Source organism: Camelus bactrianus, chromosome 28 (genome assembly GCF_048773025.1).
Source record: "Camelus bactrianus isolate YW-2024 breed Bactrian camel chromosome 28, ASM4877302v1, whole genome shotgun sequence".
Classification (NCBI taxonomy): Eukaryota; Metazoa; Chordata; class Mammalia; order Artiodactyla; family Camelidae; genus Camelus; species Camelus bactrianus.
The window spans coordinates 12930551-12944125 of NC_133566.1; the positions used below are offsets into that span (position 1 = coordinate 12930551).

Genomic DNA, 13575 nt, shown 5'->3' on the forward strand with positions numbered 1-13575 from the left:
GTCAGGATGGCAACTGCAGTGGAAATCTCCCTGGGTGTTTGTTACTTCTGGTGAGGTCAGACGGGAGTCAGGAATTTTCTCACTTATCTCTGTCAAACTGGAATACTGGGTTAGCAAAGCACATTTTTTCCTCTGAGATGAAATATTTTAAGCATAACAAAGATTTTGGTTTCACAGAAATATTTGATTAATCAACCCTTGAAGTTCAAGGTAAACTATTTCTTAGTGGTTCAGGGCCAGAGTCTTTAAGAAGAAACACATTTCTCTATACTTTTCTGATCCTGATAGGTATGTTATCTAGGTATGCAGTTTGTACATATTCTGGAGCAGACTTTTCACTAGGTATGTGAAACTTTCATAAGAAATGATAAAGTAATCTGGGTAGACTTATTTCACATCTGGGTATGTTGGCTTGCGTCCAATTCTTCACATCTCTTATTTTTCCCTCTTCTGTGCTACAGGGTGCTTACTGTATCGGGTCACTAAGATTCTGAAAAAATCAGTGACATTATCCAATTATTTCTTAATTCATCTGCAGGAGGAAGAAGCCTCGAGAATACCTCTAGATAACTCTCTCACAAATACATGGGGGCGGGGGGAGTCTACTGTCTTTGTGACACGGACACATGTATGAAAGGACATTAGTCTGCAAAACAACAATCCTCTCACCACGAGAGGAGCAAGTCCCAACTCACAAAACTTCTGTCAACTACCAAAAAGCTTCTTGAAAGTATGTGCTAGGGTCAGTCATTAGTAAAAAGATTAGCAAAATCAGTAGGTTTTTTTGAGGAGCAAATTTGGAGAATTCACTCTTCCCACTTTCAAAACTTTCCACAAAGCTACAGAAATCAAATCAGAGTGGTACTGGCATAGATAAATATAGAGATCAATGGAACAGAATTGAGAGACCAGAAATTTAAAAAAAAAAAAAAAGAGTTCAGAAAACCTCACATTTGAGGTCAACTGGTTGACAAACAGACCAAAACAACTGAATGGGAAAGAACACACTTGCAACGAAGAGTGCTGGGCATCCGGACGTCCCCAAGCAGAGAAAGGAGCTGCACACCCACTTAATTCAAAGTGGATCAAAGAACTAAACATAAGAGCTAAAACTATAAAATTTAAAAGAAAAACACAAGAGTAAATACAATCTTGGCTTAGGAGTTTCTTAGATCATGACGCCAAAAGCACACACACAAGAAAGAAATAGATAAATTGAACTTTATCAAAATTAAAACTTCTGTGCTTCAAAGTATACCACCAAGAAAGTGAAAAGTCAACCCAAAGAATGGGAGGGAAATTTTGCAAGTCATGTATCTGACAAAGGACTTGTATCTAGACAACAGGTAACTCCTACAACTTAAAAACTTAAAAAAAAAAAACCACAATTTAAAAATGCACAAAGCATCTGAATACCATTTCTCCAAAGATATTCAAATGACCAACAAGCACATGAAAAGATGCTTGAGAAAGAGCCAGAAAGAAATAAAAGAGAACAAAGGCCAAGAAGAAAAAAATCAACACCTTATATAAAATTTAGCATTTTAAATCACTTTTTTCATATAATAAGTAAAAAGGAGAATACATATTTTCAGCTAATTTCATCAGTAGCAAATTAATGAAATGTCTAATTCAATCTTAGGGTTGATGACTGGCAGAAGCCTTGTTTAAACAAAATAAAACAAAAAAAATTCACATTCTGATGTCTAGCATTAGTAATTAAAAAGGCCTTTTTCCCAGTGTGATTAGAGAAAGATTAGAAACATACTCAATATTAAATTTTTTCAAAAAAGTCCACAAGACCATTTCACTCAGAAAACTCAGGAAAGAAAATTATCTTTTGTCTGTATTATCAAAAAGCAAATACATAGTACCCGAACAGAAATGTAAAATTTCATCTTTTAAATCATTTCCTTGTATGACCTGAACTCCAGAAACTTACTGAGAACTATCTGACTATCACAAAGCTATCTGCGCAGCAGCGTTCCCACTTTACAGAGGCCGCTTCCGGCCCTAAGGTGGGAGGACCTGCAGCAGGCCATCCCCTGCCTCGTGTGCAGTGTACACCCAGGGCCCTCCAGCCACAACTAAAAGCACCAAAAGTGGCTCACAGGAAACCCTGAGGTCTGACAAGAGCACCCTCCCACCCCACCTCTCTGCGGCAATGCTGGGGTGAGAGCTGATAACTGCTAACTGATGCAGGAGATTCAGAACAGCCCCAGATGTAGGCTGCAAGGGGGCTCCCAGGAGACATAAACTCAAGGCAAACTGGAAGGCGCTGGCAATTACCATCATCCACGGACCACACCCTCCTGTCTCTATGCAAAGCTCTATTAGCCAAGACGATGGCTAGTTTTAACTACAAGCCGATGGTTCACTGCTCCTCGCCGAGCTCTGCCACACCCGGAGACACTGGATTTAAGGTGTGTACCCCCGACCCCATCTACTTTCTCAGATCCAGCTTAACCGTGTGCTCCCACAGGCCCTGCTCTTCCCATCTGCAGTATCCCCCTCCTGAAACTGCCCACTGTGGGGTCCAAGGGGGCACGTGCAGACCCCACCTCCGTTCACCACCAGGTGCCCGGCACACGCCACATGTGCAGTGAGTACTGGGGTAACAGAGGACTGAAAGGAATCCTGCTGAGCAGAGCAGACTCAAAACATCTCACAAACAGCGAAACGCAACAGATACTAAGCCCTCAACTCACTAAGCAGTAAAGAGCTGAACATCCACAGGTTTCTTCTGGGAACTAAGGGAAGAAGCAGCAAGAACGGACGAGGAGCGCGCGGACATACGGAGAGAGAACAGACACCCAAGCTCAAGCAGGAAAGGCCCGAGAACGGCAGGCGCACTCGAGCGGCGTGAATTACACCCAGTGAGTCGTGCATCCAGAACACACATCCTCAACCCCAGGCCACACTCGGGGCCCGACCTGGGAGCCCCAGTAACTCGTACAATCCCTGGAGGCACAACCTTGACTCAGGCAGTGCTCGGGCTTGGACTTGAGGTCTCCGAATGGAAGAGCCCTAAGACTACACAGCAATGACACACAGAGGGTCTCAGAAAAACTGAAGCGGGGAGGGCTCTGGTTGTCAACAGTACTCTGTCATTATCGTAAGCAGGTAAGAATGAAGGTTGTAAGAACAAGAAATTTCAAAGTCTATATATTAGTGTTTAATTAATTTGATCTGAATACAGTGAAGCCCTTAATAAAGGATATAAAAATACTTTAGGACGAAAGATGAAAAAATTACTCTAAATGTACATTTGAAGCAAATCAAATGAGTAACTGTATTCCCCCATATAACACAACAAACCATTTATTTAACTTGCTGTACAGCCTTCTGACCAAAGATAACAGATTTTTGTTTTATTTTTTTTTTAACCCTGGTGAGTCAACAGCTTCTGCCTCAGATTAAGGAAAACTCTAGTCTTTAGCCATCACATGGCAAATGGCTGGCTATTTCCAATGGAATCCCCCAACAAAATGTAAGAAGGAAAAACCAGTTTGGTCTAGTTCTCAACATCAGTGACCTCACTGATAAGTGAACAGTTTGTCTTTACAGCGATAAGAAAGAAACTGTTTTCATGAGTAAAGAGATGACCTAAACTCAGTGATGACTAATAAGGAGAGTCGGGAAGGCAGAGGTTTCAGGGAGGCAGGCAGGCCAGCCGCATCCTCAGAACCAGGGGGGCATGGTGCCACTGACAGAGAGGGGGACAGATTCCCACTCTCTCCCCTCCTCGACGTGAGGCTCCAAGGTGCAGTTCCACCAGGAAGCTCTTCTGAAAGGGCCTGGGATGCCAGGCCCAAACCCCTGCTGAATGCATTCCTCACAACAGCCAAACCTGCAACTGCACCGTCCATCAGCTGGCAAACTGCAGACAAAACACAGCACATTCACAGCCTGGGACGGCATTCAACAATAAAAAGGAACAAGCTAGCACACTCCGGAGCGTGGACGAACCTCAGAAACATGATGCACAGCGAAAGGAACCAGACACCGGAGACCACACACTGTGTGATTTTGTTTATATAAAATGTTCAAAAAAGGCAAATTTAGAGAGACGGAAAATAGATCAGTGGTCGTCTGGGGCTCTGGGCTGGAACAAGGGCTGTAAAAGGGTAGGAGGCATCGTGCTGGGGTGATCAAAGTGTCCAACACTAATTGGTGGTGACGGTTACACCGCTCAGTAAACTTACTAAAATCACTGAAATGCAAGCTAGAAACAGGTGAATTCCGTGATACGTTAAAGCATACGTCAATAAAGCTATTTTTAAAATAATTTTTAAACCTGCCGAACAGACCTGCCTGTCTCTTGGGGCTTGTGGGGAGCAGCAGCGGGCCTGGTGAGACACCCACCGCACCGCTCTGCATCCTGCCTGCCTGCCCTCCTCATCCTCCCATCCTGGACGTGCATCCCCCAAATGAGGTTATCAGCACAGAGACCGCGCACTAAGGCGCTGCGTGACTCCTGTTTTCGTTTTGGTTGCTGGCGTTGCTGTTTTTGTTGTTACTGCTGTGGATGAAAAGCAGCCAAGACCCAAACAAAACCAGAGGTTTGAAATCAAAGATATAACTTCTGGCTAACTCCTAGTCTGGTGGACTGATCCCACAAGTCACGGGGGTTAGTTCCCATACGAATGATTATAAGGTAAATAGAAGAATAAAGAGAGAAAGAGGCAATGATAGCAGAGATCCTTCTATCAGATTCTGACAGCTAAAAAGTGAGCAGTAATTCACTTAGGAAAGAGGAAAAACTGTTAAGTGCCAAATGAGGAGGACAACAAAAGTGAGGCAATGTGCCCCAGAGAACCCTGAGAAAAACACCATTTGGAATCAAGTGATACCAAGTGAAGTAATAGGCTAAAATCAGAGATGGCACTCAGTGACTGAACGCCCCAGGTCCCTGGCCCCATCCCACACAGTCTAGTGACCACAGCACATCACTCCACCCCCCAGAAACCAGAGGTTTAGTCCCTGAAGAAACCGAAGGAGAAACGTTCCAGACAAGAGGACATGAGAGAAGATGGTGGGACCCAGGCTGCAAGGCTAAGATACTAGACTGTAGATCCCCAGCCTCCTTCCTCCACTCTGATCCCCAGGACCCCCCACAAACAGATGTACTATCAGGAGGCGGGTTCTTCTTAGAGAAACCCCAAAGACAAGCCCTGCAGACACTCAGCAGTGGGGTTCCCCACCCACCAGTGCTCCCATGTTAAAGAGTCAGCAGTCAGCAGCCTCCAAGTCACTCCTAGTGCCTCACTCTTAAATATGAGCCCTCCCACATCTCCAAGCATTTAAGGGAAATCTTCAGCATTAAAGATAAAGACCCAAGTAAACAAAAATGAAAAATGAAATCTGCAGGAAACGGGATGCAGGAGCACAAGAAAACCAATAAAACAAGAATATCTACACTCAATATTCTCAGAGAGATAAGACATCCATGAAAGAACAGATGTAGTTTTTAAAAAAAGGTAAATGTGAAAGAGGGCTTCTCTTATAAATTAAAAACATGACAAAGTTGAAAATTCAATAGAAGTATTGAAGTGGAAAGTCAATGACATCTCATAATAATAGAACAAAACAAAAAAAACATAACAATAGGGGAAATGATAAGAAAATAAATCAAAGAGGTGACTAATAGGACTCTTGGAAAGAGAAAGCAGGGAATTTGGAGGGGAAGATAAAAAAAATTTCCCAGAACAAAAGGGCAGCTCCTGATAAAAGAAATGACCAAGCACTTAGAACAGTGAGCGACAACACAAGGCGCTCACAAAACGTGGGAACACAGGAATAAAGAGAAGATCCTAAAAGCTTTCCAAAAGAAGTTTTAAATAGGTCCCACTCAAATAAAAGAGCAATGTCTTCAAAATTCCAAGAAAAAAATGGATATCCAACCTAGAAAAGTCTCCACCAGCTAACATAAAAATCCCACGTGAAGGAAGAAATCAAAGCATTTTCGGCCATCCAAAGACTTAAAACCTTTACACCCCAGGCAACCCTGCCTATAAAGCTGTGGCAGGATGTCCTTCAGGAAAGCAAGGCAGTAAACCAGAGGGGGAAAAAGACTGTGGCATCCAGGAAACAGATGTTCCAGGACTAGTGCTACGCACCAGGGCAGGACAAGCCGACCTGGCCAGCTGTGCGGTACCTCCAGGGAGAAAAAAAGTGGCACCTATCGGTTATCTGAAACAATCAATCATCTGACATGCTTCAGTGTTTAGAAAAACCACTGATAGGGGCGTAACTTTCCTAGGCATTCGATGCATCTTTTAGGGCATTTGTAGGGGTAAACTAATGACAGGTACACAGAAAACCAAGCCAACGAAAAAGACGATGTGAGGAAGAAGGAGTTTTTGCAAAAGAAAATGTAACCGTATTAGACTGCTTGGCTCAGAGATAAATGGTGTAACATAAACAACTATCATTTTAACCCCAAATTATGATATCCTCATTTAAGGGAGGGGGCAAACTAATCCTTCAACTACAGAGGACCACACTGGTAGTTCAACAACTGGAACTGCTGCTGCAAGAAGTCAGTAAATGCATAAAACTGATAAATCAAGAAAAAGCCACAGAAGCATCTAAGTCAGAAACACGGCAGTAAGTTTCAGAGGGTGAAACTAACCGCACTGAAAACGGATGCCTCTTGGGAACAGGACGGCTCCCAGCTATGATACGAGAACTTCAGTTTGTCCCACGATTGTAATTATAAGCCTACCTAACCCGGGTAAGTGCTTTAAGGCCCTATTTGTCATAGAATGAAAATAAAGTTTTTAGGTCATAACATGTAAGTGGCGGGGGGTTTCCTTTTCAATAATCGAAACTGAACAGTTCCAACACTCGGCCACATCTGAGATACGAGCACTGCTCCCGGGATGGAGGCCCAATTCAGCAGAAAGCAAGAAGCAGCTCCCCACTCCGGGTGGACAGGGCTCCCCCATTCTCCAGCTCACTAATGCAGGTAATCGACCCAAGGGCTCCCGGGGAGCCCTGCACACAATCCATCCTGCCAGCCCAGTGCTCCTCCAGGCATGTCCTGCTGACTGGGGTACCACAAGGTAACTTCAGAAACTGAGAAGGACGGCGTAGCAAGTTGACAGGGTGATATTATGTCCTTTGATTCTGCTAATAACAAGCTTGAGGCTGGCATACTGTATGTTCACTTTCTCACCTCCCTTCTCTAGTCACGTGTCTGTAGTCCAGTTTCCGGCACAGAGAAGCCCCTGGAAGCTGAGAGCCCCATGAAGTCAGAGCCAGTGCCTCGTGCTGGCGCATGCGCCGTGTCTACACGCAGCTCTGTGGTAGAGCTGAGGTCATACATCTGGCACCTGGCACCCAGCCCATCTTCCCTGGGCTCCTTGAGAGTAGCCGTACTGCCTGCCTCTGGAAGTGACAAGTAACCAGCCCTGAACAGCTCACCTGTCTCCCCACATCAGTTCTATATTCCTCATGATGCTACACAGATGTCAGTTTCTAAGATTCCGGTTTTTAAAACTTGCAAAGTCCTAAAACTTATCATTCCGTCCTTCCTTTTGAAATCCTTACAGAAAAAAAGTGCCTCCCGAGTCATTGCCTGCCAACACATCACTTCTCTTCTGAATAATGCCAGCAGACTTTTATTACTGACCCAGCCTCATAACAGAATACCATAAAAACCTGAGGCCACAAGGCTGCCACGCTGGTCACTGGTAACATAACGTCACCCAGGTCTTCTCCATTCTCTTCCTGGCCACCCCTCTACAAATCCAAAAAATGTATCCTGAGTCAATTCTTGCGTTATCATATTATAAGAGCAAAATAACTGTGCACCAAATCTTCCAAAGGTACTTGGGCATCTCTGCCCCTGATAATCATATAATTGCTCCAAATTAAATATTAAATTGCTCCAAATTAAATATTAAGTATATCTTAATATTTTACAACTGGTAATTGAGAGTAGTATTAAAACCAACTTGAATTCATGAAAAATCTGTCTATAGTAAATATTCAAAGCAATCATTTACAAATACTTGACAGGATGATCTGTGATCCACTAGCTACACATTTAGCTACTTGTAGGAGGAACAAAGTCTTTAAAACACTGATTTTTAAAAGGTAAGGTGGTCACCTGAAATTGTTTCAACCCTTAAAATTATCACAAATCCTAACCAGGCAGTGCTTGATTTTGAGAGCTTACTGTGGATTAAGTCTTTGACTCCAATACAGTCAACGTCTACGTGGTCTGCACTTTCTGTGCATTTTACTTTTCACAATGGGAAGTGAAGATTCCAGGTTGTCACATGTCAGTGTTGCCCTCAGGGCAACAGTTCTGCTTCAGTATCTGGACCACCTGAGTCTGAAAGCAGTGACTTGGGCAATCATTTATATTCTACTGCCCTCTGCCAATTTCTTTAAATTATTAGGATACAGAAAAATGAAAGCACTGATACTAAGAAGCACAAGCATTATAAACCGAATGCAACTGAGAGATGAAAAACATCTGATGCTCTGAGGGTAGGCACCTCTTGGCTCAAGCAGCTGTTCACAACCAAGTGGAAGTGTTTATTTACCAAGAAAGCAACGTAACAAAAGACCACGTTTGAAATTCAAGTGTCAAAACACTCATCTCTAGGTTAAAATGTATTTAGTTTATATTATTTTTAGTTCCCTGGGAATGAGACTCCTTAGATTATTCCTTGGTTTAGCACATCTATTCTGGGATTTATTATTTCAAAAGTAGGATGTATTTTTTGAAAAATCACCTTTGCTTTTCCAGGCCAGTTCATAAAAATCTATGAACACACATACTATACCAGAAGTGCCCCCAAATAATACTTCTGGATAATGTCAAGATGTAGAAATACACCTATATCCAAAATTGGTTAATAAGAAAAAAGGCAAAAAGTTTGGAGCCATGCAAATAAATACTGTCACTACAAAGTTTCAAGCAACAAGGAATTAAAAAGCCATCCTCAGCAGCGTTTTATCTGGTGGGTGATTTTTCTGCAAAGCTTTTGATGTTCCTCATTTAGTTTATTTCCAAAACAGTTTTTGGAAGTTTGAGGTCGATATTTGTTTAAGAGAGCCACACACCACCACTGTGTACTCAACAGGGCCGGCTTCCCCTCTCCCTTAACCCAAGCCCAGAATCCATCTGGCAGGAAGGAACTCTAGTCTCAGGACAAGTCTGTACATGCCACTAAGTGGCAGACCAACGCTCCTCCTATTGAAAACATCTAGCTCTACCAAATTCATGTTGCCCCAGTGGATGTCTGTATCTCCAGTTAAGAACAAGAGATGCTACCCTTACCAGGTGTCATTTACAGAGCCTCCTCACACAAGAGCTTGTTCCAAAACGTTACACTGATGATTTTTAAAAGCTACACAATTTACAGGGCACTTCACTGCAGAGCAATGGAAAGTAATTTTAGCACTCTTCCAAATCCCAAGGTTTCTCCTAATCCAGTAGGTACACACTGAATCCATTTAAAGGGCCACACCAAAACCTGCAGGAGAGTGAACTCAGCAGATTAAATCAATTTTGCGAAGAGGAGAGCCCAAGAATTTATCACTCCTCTCCCTACCACCACTGCCACTACCCTGCCATGGCCTTCATCTCCTCTCTCTGGACCACTGTCCAGGCCAGCCATCTGACCTGCTCCTTCCCAAAACCTCATCTGACCAAGTAAGTCTCCTACTCCCAGGGACTCCCAATCCCTACGAAGCTTTCTGTGGCTCCTCAAAGTGAAGAATGATGGCACTCCTCAACTCCTGAGCAAATAAGCCCTCCTCGAGATGCCCACTACTCCCCAGCCCTCCTGCCATTCCCAAAGGTCACCCTCTGCCCTTGGGCCACACCGCCCCCTTTCTCCAATAGAAGAGGAGGACAGCACTAGCACAGTGCCTAGTGGGTGGCGACCTCTCAGGCTGGCTCTGCTTACCGTCCCCGGGCCTCAACCTCCAAGGCCTCCAGCTTACCCTTCCTCCAAGGACAGGGTCAGACAGGGTCAAGATGCTCCATCCACCCTTCCTGTAAGTGAGCCCTGACTCCAGGCACCGCACCTGTTGGATTCTAAACCCCCTAACTCACTCCCCCTCTCGCTCCCTACCCGTGCCTTTCCAGATGCAGGGTTTTCCTGCCTCTGGCCAAGACATTTTGGAACACCTGCCACTGAATGCTCACAAAATGCAAAATAACAGTAGCTATCCCAAAAGGAAAAAAAAAAAAGGTCAACTATATATTAAAAATAATAAAATCCAATAACACAGAAACAAACTTTGATTTGTCATTCCTGGTTTGGATTTTTTTACGCTATCATTGTCCTGCTTCGATGAAAATAATTAAAATTCACTATATTTCCTTGACATGCACAGATCATTTCAGAGACATTTTTATAAAAATACAGTATTCTGAATGAAACCTTGTGAAAAGAAGTTCACCATTTTTTTAACACTTTAATTTAGGGTAGCCTTCCCTCTGATCCCTCAAAAACCTAAAACAAAAAATAGATTTCTCTAAAAAGAATATAGCTTGTGTTTCAACTCCTTTTATAAAGACAAAGTTACATAAATGTTCAACTATACCCAGACTATTTATCATTTTTGTCAGAGAGAGAAAATTATAGACTACCCCCAAGAAAGCCCCATTTTCATAGAACTTATCAAAACTCAGAAAATTCCCTCTTTCTACTCATTCATTTCATGTAAATATAGTTGTCTAAAAATAAGCAACCACCATCACTAAAAAAGTTCATAGGAAAAAACATAAACTATAACAACAAAATAATTAGGACTATAGGTTTTTCAGCTTACAGGTGTTTTACCTGAAATTATGTTTTTAAAAAAGTTTCTTTATAAATAACAAATCAGACACAAGTACTTTCCAAACTCTCATGCTATTCACACCAGCGGATGTTCAGCAACAGTAAACAAAGCCAGTGTTAATAATCTAATCCCAAAACCACCATATGCAAATCATGCCAACAAAAATCCCAAACAAACTCCTAAGCGTGACATAAACAATTCTAGAAACTGCACATTTAAAGGCAGAAGAAAATGGAAACGTTAACTGTTTCTGCTATTCCCATCATCTCGAAGACTAAATTTCCCAGTATCAGTTCATAAATATGAAAAAACTTCTCTTGATAGTAAGAAAACAACATGTATGAGATAATCAGGGAAATGTTTAACACTGAACATTTGATAGTTAAGGAATTAATTTTTTTAGTGTGAGAATAGCATTGTGACTATCTAAAAAATGAAAAAGATACATACTGAAGTATTTATGGGTGAACTGGTATCTGGGCTTTATGTTAAGATAGTGGAGGAGGGGGAAGAAGACAAAACCAGATTAGTCATGTGCTGGGAACTGTGAAACTGCTATCTACCCTCCCTCCCTGTGTGTTTCAAATTCCCCATAACAATAAAACAACTGCGGGCCAGCAAAATCTCAAGCACTATTTTGCTCAGGACTGTATGCCACCTTTGCAGATTTCTTAATTCCTCAGGTTTGCACAATTTTAGAATTCCTCCTCGACTGTACTGACTTTGTAGTGAGAGCCAAGTCACTGCCAGTATCCCCAATACTTCTCAAAAGTGGTGCTCAGCTAATCTACGGCAAAAGCCTGGGGGAAGAGAGCACAACCCAAAGAGGGAAAGAGGGTAAACACTTGGCAGCGAACCTGTCCCAGCTGCTCCCATAAAGAACTCCCAGCTCCTAAGCCAATAAAGACACTTTCAGGTTTCACTCTTCCTTTACTCTTATGGTTTAAAAGGGGGGGGGGGGGCCTTCAAGTTGACTTCATCGGCGTTTGCATCCATGCTGACCAAAGAAGACACAAAGAATCCAACTACTGTATAAGCAGGTCAAAAAACAAGCTTTGGCTAACTCACTTGGAAGAGTACACTCACCACTCAGATTTGGCCAGAAAAACTGGGTTAGAAAAAACTGGTGCTTAAACAAACACCGGAGCTTGGGAGGACGTCTTTAAGGCAGTCAGCAGACCACTCAGGGAGTTGCAACACAATCTTTTCCAAAATTTTCCGAAGGCGTCCAAATTCAGTTGAGCCCAGCAGGCTGCGTTAACAGGGCTCCCTTTCAAATTCAAAAATCTGGCCCCAGCCCCAACAGTTAACCAACAAAACACATGCTAATTCACTTGAAATCACTGAAGAATACTGACTCAAGCTCAGGCCACAGGCCGGTACACAGCCCCGGCCAGGGGAAGTTGGGGCTGGGCAGAGGCGTTCTAGAGATAGATAAGCCTTATTCACAAAGCAGAAGAGAGACAATGGGATCCACACTTAATTTGGCCTAACAAAACGTCTACAGTCAGCTTCCAACCCTCCCCCCCATCTTTAATGAGACAATGACAATTCTTCACAGCGAACCACAAAGCCCTGCTTCATGAGATTTTTCTATCCCAATCTTGTACTCAGCTAGAAAACACTGACAGCTACAAAATACCCCCAGTGGCGATAACTTTTAGAAAGCGTTCAGTAATAAGAAACAAATCAGGACAGGGAGAATGTTAACATTCTGTTTCAAACGTTCAAGGTCTGCACCTCCATCACCCACAGCTCGCATGGTCTCCAGCATGTGCCCTGGATAAAAGGAACAGCCCTGCTAGTCACATTGGGTGTCAGCTACTCAGAGCAGAGACAGAGACTCCAGATATGTTCGTTTCATTGGGGGGGGGGGGGTGCTCGCTTAAAAAAAAAAAAGAGAAAGACCTGGGGTGGGTGTGAGATCTGGGCATCCTCTCCCCTGCTCGGCTCTGCCTCTTTTCTGTTTCAATTACACACCTGTCAAACAGGTTATTCCTGGAATCCAGACTATATAATCCTCACACTGTAATTCTTTCTGCTCCTGCTGCCCAAGCGCACACCCCTCCCTGGTTCCCCAAAATATGCAACCATCCGTAGACTGTACGCTAGTTACAAAGTAGTCCCAGGTAACAGCAAACTCCGCTCCCTGAGCGCCTGGCAAGCATTCAAACGAGGAAACTCGAAGACAGTTCTCCAGGAGGCCAAGGCAGTGGGTTAGGATAATCACAGGCCAGGCCTGCCTATCATGAATTTTAATTAACACGCCAGCTCCGAAGGCCAGATTCGGGAAAGACGGAAAAATCTAGGTTATCGGATGAAAAAGAAAAAATACTTTCCTATTTTATTAAAGAAAAGTGCATGCCGGAGAGTGGAGCTGATCTCCTCATCCGAGAGCCAGGGCGTGAGGTCTTCTAAGGCCAGTCGGAATATAAACTCTGCTTAAAATCAGAGGGACGGCGAGGCGAGACCCCTCGCCCAACTCCGGGCAGCGGCGTGTATCCATCACCCTCCCGGCGCCCCTGGACCCGAAGTTTCAACCCGTACCCGGGAAACAAAGGAGGCGCCCGCACCGACCTTATAGACTTGTCCGTAGGTGCCATTTCCCACCACTTCCACCAGCTCGAAAATCCCAGCCGGGTCCTGGAGAAGGAGGGGAGGGGTGAGCGGTCAAAGCGGCACAACAATGAACCGAAGGAGCGGGGCAGCGGGAGGGAAAGGGCGGGGACGAGAGCCGCGGGTTTAGCCCGGCGCGGTCGCCGG

General features: G+C 43.7%; 1 protein-coding gene across 50 annotated transcripts in view; it reads right to left on the minus strand.

Annotated features, from left to right (window-relative positions):
* The window catches only part of MAP4K4 (mitogen-activated protein kinase kinase kinase kinase 4), a 143760-nt gene that overhangs the window by 129564 nt on the left and 621 nt on the right, over positions 1–13575 (minus strand). For all 50 annotated transcript variants that reach the window (XM_074354553.1, XM_074354552.1, XM_074354563.1 and 47 more), the window contains exon 2: positions 13390–13455. In XM_074354553.1, the coding sequence (XP_074210654.1) occupies positions 13390–13455 (66 nt within the window). The remainder of the gene's footprint in view (positions 1–13389; positions 13456–13575) is intronic.